At 36.2% G+C, this 21799-nt stretch overlaps 2 protein-coding genes across 8 annotated transcripts in view; one reads left to right on the top strand and one right to left on the bottom strand.

Moving 5' to 3' along the window:
• The window catches only part of LOC102230189 (transmembrane protein 198-B-like), a 35001-nt gene extending 34443 nt beyond the window's left edge, over positions 1–558 (bottom strand). For all 3 annotated transcript variants that reach the window (XM_023336874.1, XM_023336873.1, XM_014469407.2), the window contains exon 1: positions 31–558. The gene's annotated coding sequence lies outside the window, so the exon portion shown is untranslated. The remainder of the gene's footprint in view (positions 1–30) is intronic.
• A 1727-nt stretch (positions 559–2285) lies between these two features.
• LOC102222260 (myc box-dependent-interacting protein 1-like) lies at positions 2286–21338 on the top strand. Of its 5 annotated transcripts, XM_014469405.2 has the most exons (20): positions 2286–2601; positions 4380–4460; positions 4590–4644; positions 4731–4825; positions 6949–7044; positions 7280–7390; positions 7478–7570; positions 8381–8466; positions 8607–8682; positions 9081–9136; positions 9951–9995; positions 11090–11159; positions 11593–11715; positions 11961–12044; positions 13218–13238; positions 15672–16058; positions 16520–16576; positions 17454–17555; positions 17660–17761; positions 18053–21338. In XM_014469405.2, the coding sequence occupies exons 1-20, from the start codon at positions 2515–2517 to the stop codon at positions 18152–18154; spliced, it is 1929 nt and encodes a 642-aa protein (XP_014324891.1). In that variant the 5' UTR covers positions 2286–2514; the 3' UTR covers positions 18155–21338. The 5 variants fall into 5 exon arrangements, with proteins under 5 accessions (XP_014324891.1, XP_023193078.1, XP_005800760.1 ...); XM_023337310.1 differs by lacking the exon at positions 9951–9995; XM_005800703.3 differs by lacking the exon at positions 11961–12044.
• The last annotated feature ends 461 nt before the right edge of the window (positions 21339–21799 follow it).

The raw sequence follows: 21799 nt of genomic DNA, 5'->3' as shown, positions 1-21799 counted from the left end.
ATTTGCGGTGAACAAAGAAATCTCACTCACCTCACAAATGCAACATATTGGCGTTCTCTTCTATTGTCATTTTCGCAGCTCCAAAGCGCAGATAAAAAAAGAAGGAAAAAAAAAATCCCGTCCCTCGTTGAACTTGGTTAGCTTTTCCAGTCCAACATCACGTCTCCAAAGCAGGCGGGAAACTCCAGAAACCTCACCAAAGCGAGGATGAAACAAAGCTCAACTCCTCTTCCCTCTCCTTCACTCTTGGCTTCAGTTCCTCTCTCTCTGGCTGCCTTTCTTTCTCTGCACAGACAGACGCGCAGCCAGTATAGCTACTACCTCATATATTATTAAACACCTTTAATGGACAACTGCGGCGGATGGACGGAGGGGGGCAAAAAAAATGGAACGACGCCTTTCGATATTTATTCCGTGTTTACATCATGTACCCAATTATCTCCATTCAGAACGATCAGAATGTGCACTTCCTTTGTGCGTCCAGTCTCCCTCTCTCTCTCCCTCTCAGCGGGTTGAACCATTCCCTCCGCGCAGTAGGGGGGATGATGGGATCTATTCATGAGAGTGTATGGGAACGAATGGGTTTGGTGACTCGTGGCCAAATGTTGTTATTGTCGTGGGATAAAGAAATGGGGGAGCTATGAGGGTGATAGGAGAGGGAAAGGAAGAAAGTGAGGGAGGGGTGGGGAGGAGGTGAGAATACATGCAAGTAACTGAATTAAAGTGGGAGATTTTTAAGGCAGTTATATAGAAAAGCAGAACAAACAGCCCATCTGTACAAATGTTCTGCTTTGGTATGAAATAGGTTCCGTCTTTCTTTGTTGTTGTTTTCTTACACTGCGTCATACTGAAGACTGTGTGATACCCCGCTCTCCTGAAACGACGCCCTCACACACCATTTTTTTCCCCTCTCATGTATAAACAGAGGTTCTCTCAAGCATCCTGTCGAGCTCCACTGTGCAATAAATTTATAATTACACCCCGCATCCTCATGGTGTAGATGTAAAAAAAAAAAAAAAAAACACAACAAAACAACAACAACAACAACAACAAAAAGAAAAACTGACTGCTGCCTGTCTGTTCCTGTGAGTTCAGGACCTCGGAGAGCTCCAATTTAACACAACTCCACCTGTTTACCAGTGGCGCTACCAAGGGATAATGGAGACACCCCCAAATGTGGTGCCCTTCTTTCAGGCAGCATATTTAAAATTAAAATGTACTTAGTTTTAATTATTAATGCTTCTTTTGTCTATTTACACCTAAAAATTTAGATTTCATACACAAAACTACATAGCATTTCATCACTTGACTATCAAATAGATTGTGGACTTTTGTTTATTGTATTTGTTTACTCTTTATGCTCTGTCTGATCACACTGCTCGTTCTGTTTTTTTCTACCCCACAATAAATTAAAGGTTGGAGAAAATAAGTGATGTGCTGGTAGCGCCCCCTCCTGGAGAAAAGTTCGCTACTTGTTTGGAAGCCAGGCACATTTTGAACAAGATCAAACCCGTTGTTTTGTAGAACTTGCTTCAATACTGACCCTATTAGAAAAGACAGGAGGGGTTCAAAGTGCTGCTTGATAAGAAAGCGGAGCTGTCAGCTCGTGTGGTGCTGAAGCAGCTTTTTATTCTTGAGCTGCTGGGACATCAGTCTTAATTATTATCAACCTGATGCAAGAACGTTGTGAAAACAAAAATTAAAAAAATAAATGAAACGACTGGACGTTAGCAGAATATAAAACATATATAAATCATAGAATATTTTACAGGTGTATTGTGTATATTTTCAGTTACACTTTAAATATATTCTGATCGAATTGAAATTCTTCATAATCTGTGCTTTTTCTTAAAAAAAACACACATTTTATACAGCTAAACTTGAATAGCTTTTAAAAAATATGTTTTAGGGAATTTAAATAACTGATACATTTAACAGATGAGTTGCTCTTTAGAGATAGCCTACTTTAGAAAAAAAAGCCTGTCATGATCCTTCATGTTATATAATATTAATAGCTGACTCAAGCGGTAATGCCTCACTACTACCGTTAAAAAAACTGATAAAAACAGTTCATGTTCACTTTAGATTTTGAAAGGAAATTAATTCCTCCCAGCCTCCGCTTCAGTTTTTGTAAAAGTAAAAACATAATTCACGAATTTTCCTCGTCTGTTTGTATTTTACGTACGTTTACATAGGTGTTCAGTTTTTCCGTGCAGACAAGAGGAAAAGCGAGAGTATCTGTACCTTTAAGATCATCGCTCAGCATCCTCCTCCTCTGTCAGGGACGCGCGCACACGTACAACAGCCCAACACTACAGAGAACAGGCTACAATCACGCTTTGCCCACAGACATCATCATTATTATATAGAAGAAAAAAAAAACATCTCTAATTTGCATTTGTCATCGTCTTTTTCCTATTTGGACATTGATGCATTTGCCTCAGCGGTCGCCGTAGCGGTCCAAACGATCAATTTCCTTCCCTCCTGCATCCAAAGACTGATCTGCACTGCAAGATGGCTGAGCTGAATTTGGGGAAGGGGCTGACAGCTGGGAAAGTGGCCAGCAACGTTCAGAAAAAGCTCACCAGAGCCCAGGAAAAGGTAATATGTGCCCCGCCATCTGCTTGTTTTTAAAAAATACATGGGGAATTATGGTGGTTAGGCCTTTTACGCGCCTCGGAGCAGCGCTGCCGCATCCTCCGCTGAGGCGCAGTGTCGCATCACGACATCATAAGAGCAAGGATAATGTGTTTGTGGTTGCTCATTTTAAATATGCCCTTTCCTTAAATACTCTACCGATGGACACGTGCAAATTGATTATAAAGTGCACCTCAGTATAGGCTCACGCATATTTTAGCTTTATATGCCTAGTATTTAAAAAAAAAACAAAAAAAACGGTTGTATACAAACAGCTAAGCGAGTGGATTTTTCTCATTTAAGCTCCACTCGAGCACAATATGTATCATTTCAGCATTACACACTTACGCTTTCTACAGGAAGTGACATATAATAGGCCTGTTCTTTCAAGCACCTGCACGTTGCGGAGAATGAATGCGAGGTGGCGCTGTTTGTCATCCAAAACACATGTCTTAATAGGATCAGGGCAGACGTTTTGCTACTTTATTTTTGCAGGATGACTTCATATTTTCCCGTTTAATGTAATTGAGTGTTTATTATGTGTCTTCATGTCCTTCACTGTCATATGCCTTGCAAAAATAGTAAATCTTTATTAACATATTTGCATGTTGCCACAAAACAGCAAATGCTAATGTATTATGGTATTACTGCTCAACTGTGAATTACAAAAAGTTGTTTTAAGGGGAAAAAAATGCCTCTGAAAACTGTGACATGCATTTATATTCAGCCCTATGACTACAGCTAATAAAATCCAGTAACCAAATGCACCCACTCAATTAGTAAACAAAGTCAATTTGTGGCATCAGAGATTTTTTTAGAGAACATCATTGAGCAAATTAATCATCGAACACAGATGCATTTATTAAACTAAAATGGTATGACATAAATGCAAATATATTAAGAATGGTGATACACAAGGCCAACATCTCTGGCAAGGAGAACGTTAATCAGAAACAACCAACTGCTCCATGAAATCTCTGGAGGAGCAGCAGTGACCTGTAGTTCATGTAGTAGATTATGTTGGAAAAAAAGTAAACATCACAATGCTCCATATGAATCTACATTTTGAATTCTTCTTTGAATTCTTTTGAATTCAATTTTCAAAAGAAGCCAGTAGAATACCCATTTGCAATTTTCCACAAAGTCATGAAGTTGACATACTAAGCAAGTAAATACATTTCTTGGGTCAGAAAAGAGCAAAACATTTCAGCCAACAAGTAAAGTGTTATACATGGCAGAAAACAAACTGCACATCACCCACCATCTCCTCTGTGGCATACTGTGGTTGCATTATGCAGTGGAGATGTCAAATCCCAAACATATTTCAAATTGGAAAACACGCACAAAACTTAAAAACATCTCTATTTGCAGACACTCTTCATCCAATCTGACTGAGGTTGACCTATTCATCAAAAAGCAATGGGGAAAATGTTCCCTCTCTGTACTGTATGTGCGAAGCTTGTGTAGACATACTTCAGAGAATTTGCAGCTGTAATTACAGAAAAAGATGACAAGCCATCATAATCAATTCTTGTGCGCTCACAAGTGTTTTGAAAATATCTGTCATATTGTATCCACTCTGCAGTTACAGTATATGCTGCTTTGTGTTTTTCAATTACATAAAATCCAATTAAAATGCATCGAGGTTTGTGGTTGTTACATGCCCTCTCAATGTTATGTGTACTGATCCATCCAATATTAGCATGTCCCTGGTTTTGATCACTCATTTCTTTGTTTGACAGGTTCTACAGAAGCTTGGCAAAGCAGATGAGACCAAAGACGCTGCTTTTGAGGAGTGGGTCATCAACTTCAACAAACAATATGTGAGCCTACATGCCATACACTTCATTAAATGTTCAAGTTACTGAATAAATCAGTGTAATATTAGTTAAACAGCTGTAACACACAGTTTAGCTGCATAACTATGGACTTATGTTAAACCTCACCCTCAGACTGAAGGCAGCAAACTCCAGAGGGACCTAAGAGCATACCTTGAGGCAGTTAGAGGTACGGTCACATCCATCAAAGTCAAGCAAGTCTGACCATCACTGAAATTCACTTCAGCTTATTTGCTTTTTGTTCATGTGTTTTAGCTATGCACGAGTCCTCCAAGAATCTACAGGCATGTCTAGGTGACATGTATGAGCCAGACTGGTATGGCAAGAATGAAGTGGATTCTGTTCTGGAGGTCAGAAAATATTTTTTATTGTGCTGAAGTACACCACAATGGTCTTTGTGTCTGCGTGAGGGGATGGATTTCTTTTCACTCAGAGGTCAGAACTAATATTAGCTGACTAGGTGTGAAAAATCTATCATGCTGGCTACTTCAAAGATTCTGGCTAGCAACAGCTGCAAAAACCAGTGTAAATCAGAGGAGTAGATGGCTTGAAATACATTGGACATTCATTTTAGTTTTATTTATTTAGCAGCATAATATTCTATGAATCATTTTTACAACATTTACAATATTGCAATACTAAATCCGTGAGAGAAAAAAAGATCAAGCAATGAAACATGTAAAATGTAGCAGCAACACTACAATATATTTTAGAATAATCTGGACTGGCACTGACTTTAAACAGCACTATTAGAAATATTTATATCCGAAAAATAAAAGATCAAAAACTTTTTGATCTTTTTGCAGAGCAACATAGCTGCAGCTTGACTTTTATTCACCCCTTAGTTAAAACACAAAGAAGGAAATATGCTTTTTATCTAAACAACACAGGAGGAAACAATTTGGACACTAAAAGTGGTTGAAACATTGTCAGGGTGGATTAGATGGTTCAATGAAATCTGATGTTTGACATTTTTGTTCAATTTAATTTAAATTTAATTTAAATTTGTACAAGGTGCAGTGTGCAATGTGTTTTTCTTGGTGGAATAAAGACTGATAACTTTCTAATGTGTTTAACCCTCCTGTTATGTTGTGGGTCAAATTGACCCGTATTAAAGATACTATATTTTTTTAATAGTTGGAAGTATTTTTTTTGCATGAAACTTTTTCTATTTGTCTTAATAGGTGCACTCTACTGTACATATAAATTGAAAATTTATTCATTTTAAAAAATTTGCAACCTCCCCTACATAGTACATAGATACTGTTTGGGTCAATTTGACCCGGCAGTCAAGTTGAAGGGTAAAAAAACTAAAAAAATTTCCAATTCTATATGTTTCCTTGCAGCTATGAACCATATTTCACCACACACACACAAACACAACACACATACATGCACGCACAAAAGCCCACTTTCTCACTATTCTCTTTACTTCAGTAGGAAACAGCGATAAAGTAGGTGTTCATACAACTTTTGACGGGAACCTTTTCTGTTCCCATGGGCAAACTCTACCCACACTGAGTGGACACTCAGCAGAAGTGGGAGGAAAACATAAATACTCTCTGCATGACTCATTTGTATTGATTTTAATCAGCAAGTCAATTTTACCCAGAACAGTATATGTGTCTCATGTTCAATTATAAAGATCACCCATTGAAAAAAAAAATCTAAATGTAATATATATATATTTTTTTTTTTTTTACAAAAGATCAACTTCAAGGAAATTATTGTTTTTTTTTGTGTCTAGGTTTTTTAAGTGGACATAAAAAATTTAAATTCCATTTTGATGTCCAAATGAGTAAATGAGTAAGCTGTCGTCATTGATTCTTTATTTGTGAGAAATAAAAAAAAACATCTTTGCACAAATATTGATTGAAATGGTTAATATTGGAGTTAATAGTCAGATACAAAAATGTTTTGGAGAAATTTTTTGGTTTCTGACACTATTGCATGATTAAACACTCTACGGGTCAAATTGACCCACGAACATTATTGCTGTACCTCAGAAACGAACATAACAGGAGGTTTAAGAGCAGCTCTAGGAATGTTTAGATACCTTAACCATGCCTGCACTTCAAGAGGAAAGTATTATTTACATTAGCACGATTCTCTGAATTCGTCATGATATAATGTTGCAATACATGTTTGGTTTAAAATGATAGAGGAAATAAATAATTGTGTGTTTTACATAAAAATATTGAAAGCAAATACAACAGGGATCAACAACGCCTCTTTGAAGACTGACCTATATAAACAGCGGAGAGGCAGAAGAATTTGTGAAAAATTAAGTTATTTTTACAATGTAGTTCTTTTTAGCATTTTAAAACCACAAAAAAATCATTATCAAAACAACAAAAACAAAGACTGACCATGCCGCTCCTCATGACTTTGTAAATGTGTAACACTGATATTAGATTCTAACGGCATGCCTTCTGTTATTGTTAATGACTGTGCATGTTAATCCATCACGCAGGACTGTGATGTGCTTTGGACTGATTACCATCAGAAGTTGGTTGATCACGCTCTGATCTCCATGGATACCTACCTGGGTCAGTTCCCTGATATTAAGGTAAGCTGTGAATTCATGACCTCAACCCAGGATTAGTTGCATTAGTTGCCGATCCACTGGCACCCTGGATTGATTTGAATGTAATTCATAAACCCAGAGTATTATAGATAAAGCAGGCTATGCATATTTTACTAAACTGAGATCTAAGTAAAGAGTAAAACGTTATGAAAGTTCTGTCTGCAGCTCAACACTTATTTTTCTGTGGTTTCTTTTTTTCTTTTCTTCTTTCTTTCAGGCTCGCATTGCAAAGAGAGACAGGAAGCTGGTGGATTACGACAGTGCCAGACATAACTATGCTGCTACGCATAAGACTAAGAAAAAAGACGGAGGCATTAAAATTACAAAGGTAAATGTAATTTATTTATGTGTTTCAACATAGGTTGCAAATAAAATGAACATAGGCTAATATGTAAATATGTTTCTATTTTTTTAGCCGTCCACCTTGTTGGAAAGAGCCACTCCAGGCTGGGCTCAGGGTATCTTGTCTGCACACAACCTTGCTCAGACCAGTCTCTCAAAGAGTCAGGTACTCTGTAGAGTGTTTATGGACAGTGAGATTACTTTATAAAGAAATCAGTGTAATAATAACTCAATATTGTTGTTTTTTTATTTTTTATTTTTGCTAAACTAAATAAAGCCAAAATATGCTAAATCACAATGAAGGAGTCCTTATACAAATACTGATATCAGACAGTTGGAATGGTTGGAATTAACTTGATTTACTATTAAACATTTAAAAATGCTAGATAAATTCTCCATTGAATAATGAGTGCATATTGTCTTTGTATAATTTCTTTTTTAAAAATCACATGAACTGTTAGCTAGTATGACTGTGTGCATGAGTAGTGGATGGAAAGTTGCAGCCACCAGTTTAACATCTGGTTGGGTGCAGCACTTCTTGTTATTGACATTTCCAGGATTATGTAACATGCAGTTAGAACGTATTGTGAACATTTCACCTCACTGTCTGTTGTCTCTGTATCCACTCCTATGTCAACAGATACATAATGAGGAATCAGAGTTGTATTGCAGCTGTATTACTGAGATTTGAAAAACCGTCTTATGAACGTCATGGAAGAAACGTGGTGCAATAGTTTTCATAATCCATGACATTTTTTTTTACATTGTCATGTTACAACCACAACCTAGTTTGAGACTACAGCAGGTAGCACTTCAAAATAATAAAAGAAAATATATTTAATACATGAAAATAAATTTGAAAAGCTTAGACTGTTCACTTGGCAGCCAGGGATGCAGCATGAGTGAAAAAACGTAATTAAGTTAACACACCTGAGCCAACAACGTGGGTGTTTGCTTGCTTGTTTGTGCATTTCAGGCTGAGGAAGAGTTGGAGAGAGCCCAGAAGGTGTTTGAGGAGATTAATCTTGATTTGCAAGAAGAGTTACCTTCACTCTGGAACAGGTGTGTAATCTTTCTGCATATAAGTGCCTGTTTAGATTGGTTTATTTGCTCACTAAGATACCAACCTAATATTAATGCTACAGTTACCCACATTGGGTTCGGCAGTGACAATGATATCTTTTTCTCTCTGCTTTCTCCAGTCGTGTTGGATTTTATGTCAGCACCTTCCAGAGTTTGGCGGGCTTTGAGGAGAAGTTTCATAAGGAAATCAGTCGGGTAAGACCCTTCCGCAGACCTCCAGTACAGACAGGGCTGAGGGTGGATACAGGAGTGGATTAGATTACTGACACAGTATATCAGGTGGTAGGTAATGGAAAATGTTGACTACGTGAGACAGAAACAGTCTCGCGTCAGTTGATCTATACATGTTAAAGTGTCTGCAGGTTTTATTCTTTTACCTTAGCACGAGATGTGTAAATAGTGTCTAATGAACAATAAAAACTATGCAAGGAAATGAAATGAGTTACACTTGGCAGTACATTGTCAGATATACAAAAGAGAAGAGAACAAGCACAACATAGTAATACTGGTGTCACATGAGGCAAAAGACTTTGAAATTATGAAATTTGTGTTGGATGTCACATTTCACACTTCACTCTCTCATATATTTGCAGTTGGATCAGGATTTGTATGATGTGTTGGAGAAATTGGAGAATAGCGACACAACCAGGTTGGTTTCTCATACTTTAATAAAACTCCTAAATGCCTTCTAGGGGGTTTGATGAGCAACAATCATGAAAGAGTCTACAAGGATCAAAAGAAAATACACCCTCTATTAACTGTGTGCTTGACCTCAGTGTCAAGAAATATTGGTTCAAGTTGGCCCTATTTCTAGCAAATAAACTGGTGACCTCTAGATGAGTTTAAGTCAAAGCTCAAGTATGAAAAACAGATTCTTCTGTGGCCTCATTTATTAACAAAGATAAAACAAAATGAGAAGGTTTGTGGAAAGCTAAGAACTCCAGTATACTGCCAGCATGCATTTTTTAAAAAGACTTCAATAAACAAAAACAAAGCCAAACAAGTGTTAATGTAGTACAAGAAGTTTAAATTATGCCTGAGAGCTTTGTTGCTTAATTTAGATTTGCAGCTCAACTCATTTTGAAAAACATATCAGAGTAATCATTTTCAGGATAGTATAACTCTGATTTTGTATTCCTGACCCTTGATAGATGAAAACCTCTGGCTGGTCTTTTACCCAGCACAATAATTAGAGGTTTGTGTCATATAAATCCGTTTTTTTAGACCTTGTTGCTTGTTTGACAAATGTGTATGGATAATGAGGTTATTACATGATTAATGTGCAAATGAGTTCCTGAGAATCTCCTGTCTTGCGATATGTATCAACTGACACCAGAATTTTATTTTAGTTTGTCATGAAAAAAAAATAGATAACATTAATAAATACTGTACATCTAGCTCTGCAAAGAAAGGAAAATCAAGCAATAACCCAGAAACCCCCTTACCTTAACTTCCCCTTTCAGAGCGACTAGTGACCTTGGCACAGCATCGTCAGGACCAAGCAGGAGGTAACTGGCAATAGTTGTGGTAACAGCGGTGACACAGTGTTTGTCTGTCCTTCTAACCTGACCTGTCTGTACAGCTGGTGTATGTCAGTCAGTCTGCAGATGTGGATAATATCAGGGAAACCAATGCTTGATTGTGGTAATGATTTCACACAATGAGAAAGTTGAGTGCTTGGAGCTGGAGCTGAAAAGGAGCAGAGCAAAACCTGCACGTTTATTTGATGGCACAACAGGCAAGAAAAGTCCACAATAATAAATCCACAAGATGTTGCCTCTTTCCCCAAATGGGCCTTGAAGGTTATTAAATAATAAAACTGGAAATAAATGATTCCATGGTGTTGGCAAATCTTCACCTAAAGGTGTGTGTGAGGAACACTCCTCAGCAACTGGGACAAACTATTACATTGGAAACACCTCGCGCTAAATATTTTATAACATTTTCAGATCTGCTAATGTATCTCAAATAACAAAAAATAAGCATCTAGCTCTCTGTTTTATTACGCTACTACAATAAGAGATTTGTTTACTTTGAGACGTTTCTAGGTTTATTTTTTACCTGTGTTGTTAACTTTGACTAACATCAAGTGGATGGGAGCAACTGTCAACTTGTATATAGCAAATAATCTCCTCAGCAGTTGCTGTTCAAGTGTTATAGCAACAGGTTTTTCAAAAATGTATCTTGGCTGGCATTTTGAAATGATGATTGGACAATGTTGCCTGTTGCAGCAGTGCTGTGCAAGTGTATGCTCGGCTCTTTGATTACCTGAAGCTTAGAGTTTGTGTTTATCAGCGGCAGAATATTTTCCCTACAACAGCAAATGCGTCTCACACTGCTCACATATAAGGATTTACTAGAGGACTAAGTCTGCTTGCATGGTAGGAGATGGACAGCAGGAACGGATGCTCACTTTTCTTGCATGACAGCTTTTACAGTGACATGTTCTGCTTGGACTCTTGTAGAGCATGCCCTGTTATCTTCCTCAAGTCGGTTTAACTTTTGAAAGCTGTTCAATAGTTTCTTTCTTGTTGCTGAGCAGCTGTTTGCCACTACAACATCTATACTTTCTTATTATCTTTTTCATGTCTTTTATTCTTAGTGATAGAGAGGACTCTAACCACACTCTCAGACCAGGAGGACCACCTCCAATCCCCAAATCCCCATCCAAGGTGAATTTCCGCAGATGTTTCTTTCTCAGAGTTGAAAGAGTTGGGCCTTAAGTATTTCTTTCCGTAAAATATTGCTGTTTTTAAAGGGCAAATAATGTAGATTTTTTTCGTTTTCAATTGTGTTCATCCTTGCAGATCATGATAAAAAAACTGTTTCTGTGTCAGTGATCAAGAAATTAAAAAAGAACATGGGATAAAAAGGAAAAAGAGGCAGCAAAAGGTTGCCCAAACCATAGAATGTTGAAATTGTTGAATAAAAGTTCAAATAGCAAAGTCTCCTGTTGTAATGTGGTTCATGAACTTATGTAGTGATTTATTAATCGAAGAGAAACGAGCGAGGAGAAATGTTATTTGAGTTTGGGAGCTTATAGACCTAACAAACCGACACCCTACAGGGGAATTTAAAAGTGCTCTTTTTTCTTCTAAATTCTAGTTAAGACCAGCAGTGCCTCCACCACCTAAGGTAACCCCATCTAAGGAACTAAAAACTGAGAACATCATCAGCCTGTTTGATGCTGCAGCAACTCCTGATATCAATGTCACCTCTCCTACAGAGGTAAGTGAGTAGCAGCTCTCAATAAACTGTAAACCAGCACTTTAATTTCTCTCTTTTCCAGGACAGAAGTGCTAACCATTAATTCCCGGCCTCCCAAAAACATATTCTATTCTATTCTATTCTATTCTATTCTATTCTATTCTATTCTATTCTATTCTATTCTATTCTATTCTATTCTATTTCCCTAAATCGTTGAACTTTAAGCCCAGTTAGCCAATGAGTGCTCCTGTTCCTGTCATTGTCAGTTTGACAGTCCTGCAGTCAACAACCTGTTGGATATGGACCTGGAGTCTTTCAGTGAAGCAGCCAAAGTCTCCACAGTCTCTCAGGTGGACCATTCATGGCATGAACATAGTGATCATAGAGACCTCCACCGTAAGATGTGCCAGTCTTCACAAGAGATTTCATGTTCTGCTCAGATTCCCCTGCAGTTTATTTTACAGTATTTATGAATGGACTTATCCACTGTCACATTGCTGTTTCGATTAAAGATGTCAGCCAAATAAATATGAAACTTTTGGTGACATATTAAATGCTCTACTTATTGTGCAAATGTTGGTTGACCTAAAATATACTGAATTAGCTTGACAGGTCTGATAGAATATGAAATTGCTTGGTAAGCTTGGCACAGTTCGAGGTTTTGCCTGCTCTGTTTCTTTCCAAAACAACTAAACCTGAGGTGGATGATGGCATGACGATCTTTATAGACTGGCTTCTAGTGACCACTTCTTTCTGCTTTGGCACTTTATCTACGGATCACATTCGGCATGAACTCCAGACCGTAACCCTGCTGTAATGTAATTTCTTTCTCTTTAGTACTAGACGAATCTAATATGACAGTATCGTAACCAATAGGTACTGGTTATTTATATTTATAGATGATCATTGTAAGGGATTTTGATTGAGATTTTCTCTCAGAAAAAATGCAGATTATCTTAATTAATGTTTTGAGGTGTGGAAATCATGTGCAGATTAAATAGACATAAAGAAAATGTTTCAGTCGGGATTGTTTGTATCAAGCCTCTGTTCAGAAACTTTAGATTTTCCATGACAGATAGTGTAGACTGTTGCCATTTTGGGTGAAACAAAGCTGTTCCACTGCAATGATTTACGCTGAATAGAACACGGTAATTGCTTCAGCTTAACAAGAAACTCAATTTGCAAATTAAAGCTTCAGAAAAATAATGATCATCATCATAATATCAATAAAGGAAAACAGAACCAGTCAAAAGGTGTACTCTGAACGTCAGGATTGTTGTGTGACGTTCCAGAAGGCTTTGTCGCTGACACATTTTGTACAAACCCTTTTTTATGTGTGCAATGATTAATCCTCCATGATTTAGAGCTCCCTAAATTATTTTCTTCTCTTCTTAAATCTAGTGCTGTGCTGGGCTTGTAGTTTCAGAGCATGGGTCCTGTTGTGGAAGTTTTACATTAAATTCAACAGAAGTTATGAAAAATTATACTTTCATGTTCATGCTGTCTCTCTTTATTTTCCACAGCCAGCTAACTGGGACTCATGGGTAAGTATAGCATAAAAGGTGCAAATGTTCTAAAGAAAAAATAGAATGTGCTCAAAATTGTTACTTACTTTTAATAAATATAAAGATCTGAAGATGTATGTATGAAGTAGCAATGAGTTAATTAACTTTGTGAACCCATTCACAAGTCACACCCATATCTTTTCCATTGTCTTTCTTTTGCATTGTTCCTTTTAATATATATATATATAAAAAAATTTCAACGTTTTGGTCTCACTTGTTTTTCCCAAATCTGTGTGAGTGTTGTCTTTGTCTGCAGTGTTCAATGTTGTAATAAAACACTGAAGAAATTGTTTTACAACACAAATTGAACTTGGGAATGTGCTCAAGTCAATTCAGTTTCAAATTGACAGAATACTGACTAGCAGTAAAATGGGTGACTCACTGTGCAGTTTCACATTTCATGTTCAGATTTTACAGCATGAAGATAAAATACAGAACGTATAAGAGACTAAAACTCAGACATCTCATGTTTACTTCAACATAAAAAGATGTAGTTATTTATCTGTGTGGTCTGAAAGAATTTGTAACTGAATTCCCTCCTTTCTTTGGTTTTCCTTCATATCCTTGTGTGTTCACATGTTTTTATAACTAAACATGTAACACTTACATGTGACCTTCATGCTCACATGTAACTCACATGGATTTAAATTTGTTTTATTTTTTTTTATAAATGCTTAGTGAAGTTGCTCACAGTCTTCCAAATTTCTTGTTAAGAATTCATAAGCAGCTTCCCCAAGCCTTGTGTGTTGGTAGACCATGTGACCATCAACTAACCCCTTTTTTAAAATTCTGCCACTGTAAAAAGAGATGTGTCTCAAAAATCATTGTGCACTTGTATATCAGAACTAAAGATAGAGCAAGCTTTTTTCAGAAATGTTCTGGTTATACAAAGGCACTAAGACCACACCTGCAACGCAAACATTCAACATTTGTTTTGGAGGTGAAACAATACTTTTGTTTTGCATTTCTGCTTGTTACTGCTGCCCTACCTGTTTTTCCTCAACCTTTGGTTATAACTGAACAATATCTGTAAAGGTTAATACTTTATGTTAAGTTCTTGTAACCTAATATGGGTATCTTTATATCTGCTGCAATTAAAAATTGCAAAACTAATTTGTTCTACATTAAAGTAATGCAGATAAATTGAAAAGTTTTTTGTGCAATTTATTCTATTGTAAATTATTAATAATAATGCTTTTTAAGATTTTAAGTATGTAAAGTATTAACCTCATTACTTACTGTTTGATTGTTTTTATAGACTAATCTCCTCTTTTGACAATGAATATATACAATCATGTTTCCAAAAAGTTTTAAATCTGTGTGAAATTAGCAAAAGGTGCGAAATTTCCAGCTTTATATTCTTTTAATTTACAAGAATGCAAAAGGGTAGAGTTTATTTTGTTGGTTTTCTTCCTATTTTGAATGAATTGAGTAGACAAAACGTTTTTATCAAATTTTACATTTAACCAATACATATGCATCATCTTTTCCCTTCTAATATACAAATAATATGTTTTAACTGTGGGAAAATATTTAACTTTGAGGACAAATTATGCATTTACCACAGTATGCAACTTTTTTGGAAACACAGCAATAACCCAACCCTTTTGAACCCCTTTTATATCAAATCTTGCTCCTACATTTTTCTTTGTACAGTTGCATCTAAAATTATTCAACCTTCATTTGCTTTATTGGTAAAATATGTAAACTTCAAGCTGTTTGCAATAAACAATTTAAGACAATGTTATCTATATATAGAAATCTTTTAATGGGGTTGAATAATATTTATACTGCAGTCATCATTGAACAGAGGGTTTAACCCTGACTTTTGAATAAAATCTACGGAAGCCCTAAGTGGACATGGGTAAAAATTATGTTGGTTTTTTGTATTTGATACACATGAGAGAATAATGTTAAATTTGATGAGAGATATAACTTACCTAGCCTTCTTTGAGTTTTTAGATGACATCATCAGATTCATATTTTCATAAAGTTATGCAGCCATTTTATATTTATAATATCTGGTGTGCATGAAGATATACGTATATATATATATATATATATATATATATATATATATATATATATATATATATATATATATATATATATATATATATATATATATATATATATATATATATATATATATATATATATATATATATTTTTTTTTTTTTTTTTTTTGCTATTATTATTTTTACCCACATGCCCTGAGGGGTTCTGTAAAAATTCTTGCAATTGGTAAAGCTAAGTTTTATTTAACAAATTAAGCTGAATTAAGCTGAAAATTATCCCGAACTTACTTTAATATTTAATATCCATCTGATATTTAACAGCCTTCATTGTGTATAGAAAAAAAATATATGTTCTTTTCTTCTGACCACTTGAAACCTGACCCTTACCCTTCAGCCGGAGGATGCTGAGGCACAGGAAGAAGAAACTCAGAAGCACTATGACCCTGTTGCTGCTGCTACAGAGGCCTGGGGTGATGATGGTACACAACCCATCCGCTATGATCCCATAGCAGCAGCCTCAGAGGGCTGGGGTGATGATGGGACCAAACCTGTTCGCTACGACTCTGTGACTGCATCGCAGGAGGGATGGGAGGATGATGGGAGCCAGGCGGCTCACTACGATACAGTACAAGAAGCCCAGGAGGAATGGGGTGACGATGTAGAGCAGCCTGTCAAAGAGGAGCCAGCTGCAGCTGAAACACCTGCTGATGTGGCTCTGCCTGATGTGGTTGAAGAGGACAACACTCCAGCTGCTCCCGAGCTGGATGAAAAAGAGGGTCAGGTAACTGAGGACATAAAAATGGAGAGATGCATCTGGACGAAAACAGTGGATGCATCAACCATTAACAAGGAGAATTGAGCATGCAAAAACTAAGTAAATGTATTTTGTAAATACATGTTGGAATAATTTAGGATGCATCTGGACCAGGGGTGTAGATGCATCAACCGAGGTTGGAGAGGTCAGGCTGAAATAGAAAAAAAGAGACATATGTTTTCAAGTGAACAGTTGATTTCTTTTGCCAATAAACAGTGTTGGTATGCAGTAGCATTTTAAAATGAATCATGCAACTTATTTTATCTTACTTCCTGTGGTGGATTTTAGTTTATAGACTTTTTGACTCGTGTTTTTATCTGTTCTTGTTTCGTTTACGTCTTCACCCTTTCATTATTTCTTTTTCTTTCATGGCCTACTCCTTCTCTTCATTTGAATTCCCCTAATGCTTCTTGATTTTCTGGCTTCAGGGAGATTCTTCAGCATCAGCTGCTGAACCTGAACCAGAAGAAGCAGCAACAGAGGAGGTGTGTTAAGAGGGCTGAATCTGAGTATAGAGTATAAATGTTGCTGTTAGATTTATAGAAAATGTTTAATTTAATTTATTAGCTACATTTGACAGGGACAGACACACATTAACATAGACAAACTGAATAAAACAGCAGTCCAATGATTGCATCATGGTGCTTAAAGTGTGAGCTCATTTGCAGCACTTGTCTCTTTTATAAACAGTATATCTAGAAACTATTAGGAAGTAAAATTGTAATGATCACTTAAAATAATACTAAAAATAATGATATTGACAACATATGAAAATGCATACAAGTAAAGAAAGTAACATGACAGTAAAAAATTAAACTTTTACTCTAGATTCACTTCTGTTTTTGACATAGTCATAGTTTTTTTTCTTTTTACATTTTGAAGTTGGTTAGAGACTTTAAGCTTACTGGGAGTAAGTTCCAAATTGAGTCCTATCTCTTGTGTGATGTATATCTGAAGCAACTTTACACATCTCGAGAGAGAAGTCTTTGCCATTTCTTTAACAGATTTGGACAAGTTGAACTAGAAATCAGAGTGGGTTGACAACAAATCCACTTTTCAGATTTTCTAAGCTGTTTTTCATTCTTTTTTACTGAGCATATTATGTCATGGTATGCACTACTTTGCACTGGTCATTTCGATAAAAATCCCAACAAAATACATTAAGTTTGTGGTTCTAGCTTTAAAACTGTAAAACAAATGCGTAAATAATAAAAAGTGTTTGAGGGACACAAAAATCTTTCTACTGACCACACCATTTCTCCATTCTATGTAAAAATAAGATCAAAAGACATGTTCTGAAAAAGTGCCTAGTTTTATTTGCCTTGTCAGTAATTCTTGCCTCCCTTTGTGTCACACCTGCAGACTCCGGAGACTCCGCAGACTCCGCAGACTCCGACCACAGCAGCAGAATCAACACAAGATTCATCAGAGACTACAGACATGCCTCCTGGCTTCTTATTCAAGGTAACACACACAAAAAATAAAATACAAAGACTGTATAGCTGAGAATGTAATGAACAGATACATTTAAAAAGCTCATTAATATCAACCTTTGTGATAAAAAAAAGGTCCAGGTGATGCATGATTATGCTGCCAATGACACAGATGAACTGGAGATGAAGGCTGGTGATGTGGTTCTAGTAGTCACCTTTGACAATCCAGATGAACAGGTACGTGACCTCATTATCTCTAAAATAGCAAAGGAATCCCACCACCGACACCAATAAATCATTACAACCTTATACTAACACCACTAAAATAGCTGTTGTCATTGTGTGACAGAATACTCACAGGGAAAATACAAATTCATTGTCACTGTTTTTTATTTAAGGTTGAAGATAGATGATTTTTCCAAACTGGAAAAGTAGCTCAAATAAAGAGCTACTGGCACTGCATATGTATTAACATTCCACAAGCACTAAAGCAACTGTGTCATTTATTTGTCCTGTTTCTTCCTGTAGGATGACGGCTGGCTGATGGGACTGAAGCAGGACGATTGGCAGCAGAACAAAGAAAATGCCACTAAAGGAGTATTTCCTGAAAACTTCACACAGAGGCTGTGAAAGAAGGGCCACGTTCCTTTGTTGATACTCTGTTCCTCTTGCCTATTTATGTCCTTCTCCTCTCTTCCCCCTCAATACTGTATCCTAACAAGGACTTTGGCCATATAAACAGAGCTGTGATAGCCCTGGATGAAGTCATGCATTTCTAAGATCTGCTACACTGCGGATCTTTTTATTTATGTTTCATTTCTGTTTTTTCATGATGTATCCATTCCATGGGGCTTTTTGCCATCACACTACTCAGTATTTGAGGAGTCCTGCTCATTCAGGATCAGGTGTACTGATAGTAACATATTCAGTGGCTACAACTGAAATCAATTTCTGATGACTCAATCTTTGTCATGTCGCATCAACTGAAATTTAAGATTTGTTATTTTTGTGGCAGATTGAGAACCGTGTTAAATATGTAAGATGTTGCCAGATGTACTAGAAAACTTGAAAAAACATATTGTTGTAAAAAGTAAGTACATCCTCTTTCAACTATAAGGTTTACTTGAGAAGGACAGTGCAATACGTCCTGTTTTAGTTTAATAGGCATGAACCAGTTATCAGTGTCAAGATGTATAGAGGTTTTAAAAAAGTGGAGTTTAAAAAACGGAAAAATGTTTAGCTTTACCACTCATAGGTTTAAAATTATTTTACTAAGATGCAGAGGAAAGTATGAAATGCTGTGCTGACCGTCCCCCATGTGGTACCACACACTGCCAGACAGCTGGCTGAAAGAAGGCTCTTATCCTGCTTCCCCTCTTACAAGATGGTGAAATTTGATTGTTTGTAGGTATTTTCAGGCATGAAAAACACAGACAGTGTAGTGTACTCTTAACAAAAAACTTTTCCGCAACTAAGCTTGCGAGATTAGATCGACATAATTTTCCTATGCAGTAAGATTACAAAGCCTCTCCTGAATTTTGAGGCTGTTTATTTTGGACTGTTTCTCGTATATAAAATTCAATTATCAATATGTAAATGTACAGTAACATTGTTATACCTATAATAAATCAATGCATTTTATTGATTTAACAGCAGTACAAACGTGTTTCTGTTCTAGTCTGAACAAAGCCAATTACATCATGTTAAATATTTTCATTTGATACATTTTTAGGCAAGCATGGCGAAACCGTGGTAGTTCCAATTCATACTTGCTCAATTCCCTAAGACCTGGACATAACCTCATTTTTGGGGGGGGATTAAGTTCTGGTATATAAATGTGTTGAAGTGAAAGAGGGTGTACTTTCATTTTACATGTGTCTATAATATAAAACAAGACCTAAATGTTGTTTTACAAAGATAAAAAGGGGCAAAAGTGCTATTCTCTAGCTGACCAAATGGGCAAAAATCTTCACTCCTTAGTCTAGTCACAAAAGAATAAAATGAGTACCATTCCAGAAAATGCAATTTTATTTAATCAAAACTAAAAAATAAATAAATAAAAAAATAGAAAGGAAAACTTAATAATACTCCCGTCTGATCAGTCAAGATGCTTATCTCATTGCTGGTGGAGTTAATTTGATCGATGATTAAACTCCTCACACATTGCCTTCAGGATATGTCCAGCAATTCCTATATTCTTACTTTCATTGTTTACTTGTGGAAAAGGGGCCCTTGGTTGTTGTTGTGTTAGTATCGAGTCTCTGGTGGCATAAGTACGATCCTGTTGTAAAATCAAATCAGATAGTGACAAATGTAGAAAGCAGCAAATTCAGACAGACAATGGGACTCCAACATCAACAAATCCCCCAGAAGCTAAAAAATAGAAATCTCTATAATATATTTTGAAATAGTTTGAAGTTGTGTGATATGATCTTGTTTCTACATGATTCCAGATATGCATTGCTCAGGCTGGCCATAAAGCTAGCCAGCATCACAGAGAAGCTGCTGCTGGTAGTATAATAGATGACACACTAATTATAGTCCAATATATAACAACTGAGCCAGCCGAACTCATAAAAAAAATGTGCCGAAAACAGTTTCCTCTGTTTGCATAGAGACTTCTAAACACCAATGCAGATGTTTAAGATTATGCACCAGAGCAACTTCTTTTATTTTTATACGCTGCCGAGCAATGATTACATATAGTCTAGTGTAACTATGTTGACGTAATTGCCAACTGAGGATGATCTGGAGTATTTTGTACTTATCTGGGGTTCACTGCTCTCTGTGTAGATTCATAGATATGTAGTACTAACCCAGTTGTTCATTCAGTCTCTAACTTAAAAGTCTCAAATCTCATTAGGTTATTAGTGTGTAATAGGCACGAGAGAGAATGTGAGTGAGTATGTGCAGTGTTTGAGGAATGCAAATGTTTATCTGTAGGAAAATATTATTAACCACCACCACCACTTACAGAGGAATACAGTCAACCGCATCAGTGGGAAGGTTTTATGATGTTACAGAGGGAAACATATGTTTCTTTTTCCACTGGCTGATATTATGGTTCCAGGTATTATAGTGCATTTGTTGTGTATCAGTGTAATTTTTTCCAAGCTGTGATGACAGATACATATTCTAAGAAAACATTCATATCTGTATGTGAGTAACTGTGAGCATGCTGACTTTCCACGTGTTGTTGTGTGAACACCCTTAATTTAAGGCGGTGATACTTGGGTCACTTTTGAGGCAGTTGCAACAAGCTATTTTTTTCTTTCTATATTTTTTATTACTTTTTTTATGGCTACTCTTGGTAAGAGAGATGGTGTGGGCATTACATGGTTTCCTTTTTCAACATTTTCTCATAAATTTATCCTGTTTTTTTTTTTGTTTGTTTGTTTTCCATCTGCCGTGCCTCAAAATGTTTCTAGGTATCGTGGTCCAAAGCAGAGTTAATTAGAAGGGAGGCAGGACTCATAGAGATAAAGTTAATACAACCAGACTCAGGTGCACAGATTTTTTTAAATGCTTTTCAGTATTTAGCCACTGTGGATGTGAATTTTTTTTTCAATGTGTATTTGAAAAAAAAAATTCTCAAATGTGAGAATAACCACCTTCATATTTAGGTAAATCACACAGTAAATCACATGCTTTGTTCTCAAATTTTGTGTATGAATTGGAGTGTTTTACCTGGGTCTGGTTCTGTCTCCAGCTTTATGGATCAGTCTCTAATGGTGGTATCTGGGATATGACAAAAATATTTTTTTTTTCCCTGTACCTAAATGACCAGTAATAATAAAGATTACTTAGAATCTGCTTTACTGTTTTTATCTTCCTTCGTAGTGTAATCATGTTTAGGCGGAAAACAAACATATGATTTACAGTATCTCATAGTTACATTTATTGATTGGTCATCTTTTAAGCAAACTAGCTCTCTGGTCTACTGTGTCTTGCAAAAGTATACCCTTCTGTAAACTTCTCAGCAACTTTATTTGTGACCTGTCAGCCTTCATGAAGCCCATCGCAAAGCTAAGATGAACTATGAAAACAAATTAATCCACAAAACGTTACTTAGGGGCATTGGGGTAAAAATGCATGCAACACTTTTAAGATTTTCAATTTGCAACAAAAAAGAAGAATAGTTATCCTTTATTTAATTTGATAACACATCAAAATGGAAACAGTCCAAGTGGTTTAGATTATTTTCCAACTGCATTTGCTGCAAATATGTGAAGTTCCAGCAGAGTGTGCTGTTTTCAAAGAGTAACTCTTCACCCT

Source organism: Xiphophorus maculatus, chromosome 7 (assembly GCF_002775205.1).
Source record: "Xiphophorus maculatus strain JP 163 A chromosome 7, X_maculatus-5.0-male, whole genome shotgun sequence".
Classification (NCBI taxonomy): Eukaryota; Metazoa; Chordata; class Actinopteri; order Cyprinodontiformes; family Poeciliidae; genus Xiphophorus; species Xiphophorus maculatus.
Note: the sequence above shows the minus strand (reverse complement) of the source record. Positions and strands in the feature narration are given on the sequence as shown.

Excerpts from the sequence above, each read along its gene's own strand:
- LOC102222260 (XM_014469405.2), top strand. The coding sequence starts at position 2,515 with ATGGCTGAGCTGAATTTGGGGAAGGGGCTGACAGCTGGGAAAGTGGCC. Across the intron at positions 2,602-4,379 it reads TCACCAGAGCCCAGGAAAAG|GTTCTACAGAAGCTTGGCAA; the intron begins GTAATATGTGCC and ends TTTGTTTGACAG. Across the intron at positions 16,059-16,519 it reads TGGATGAAAAAGAGGGTCAG|GGAGATTCTTCAGCATCAGC; the intron begins GTAACTGAGGAC and ends TTCTGGCTTCAG.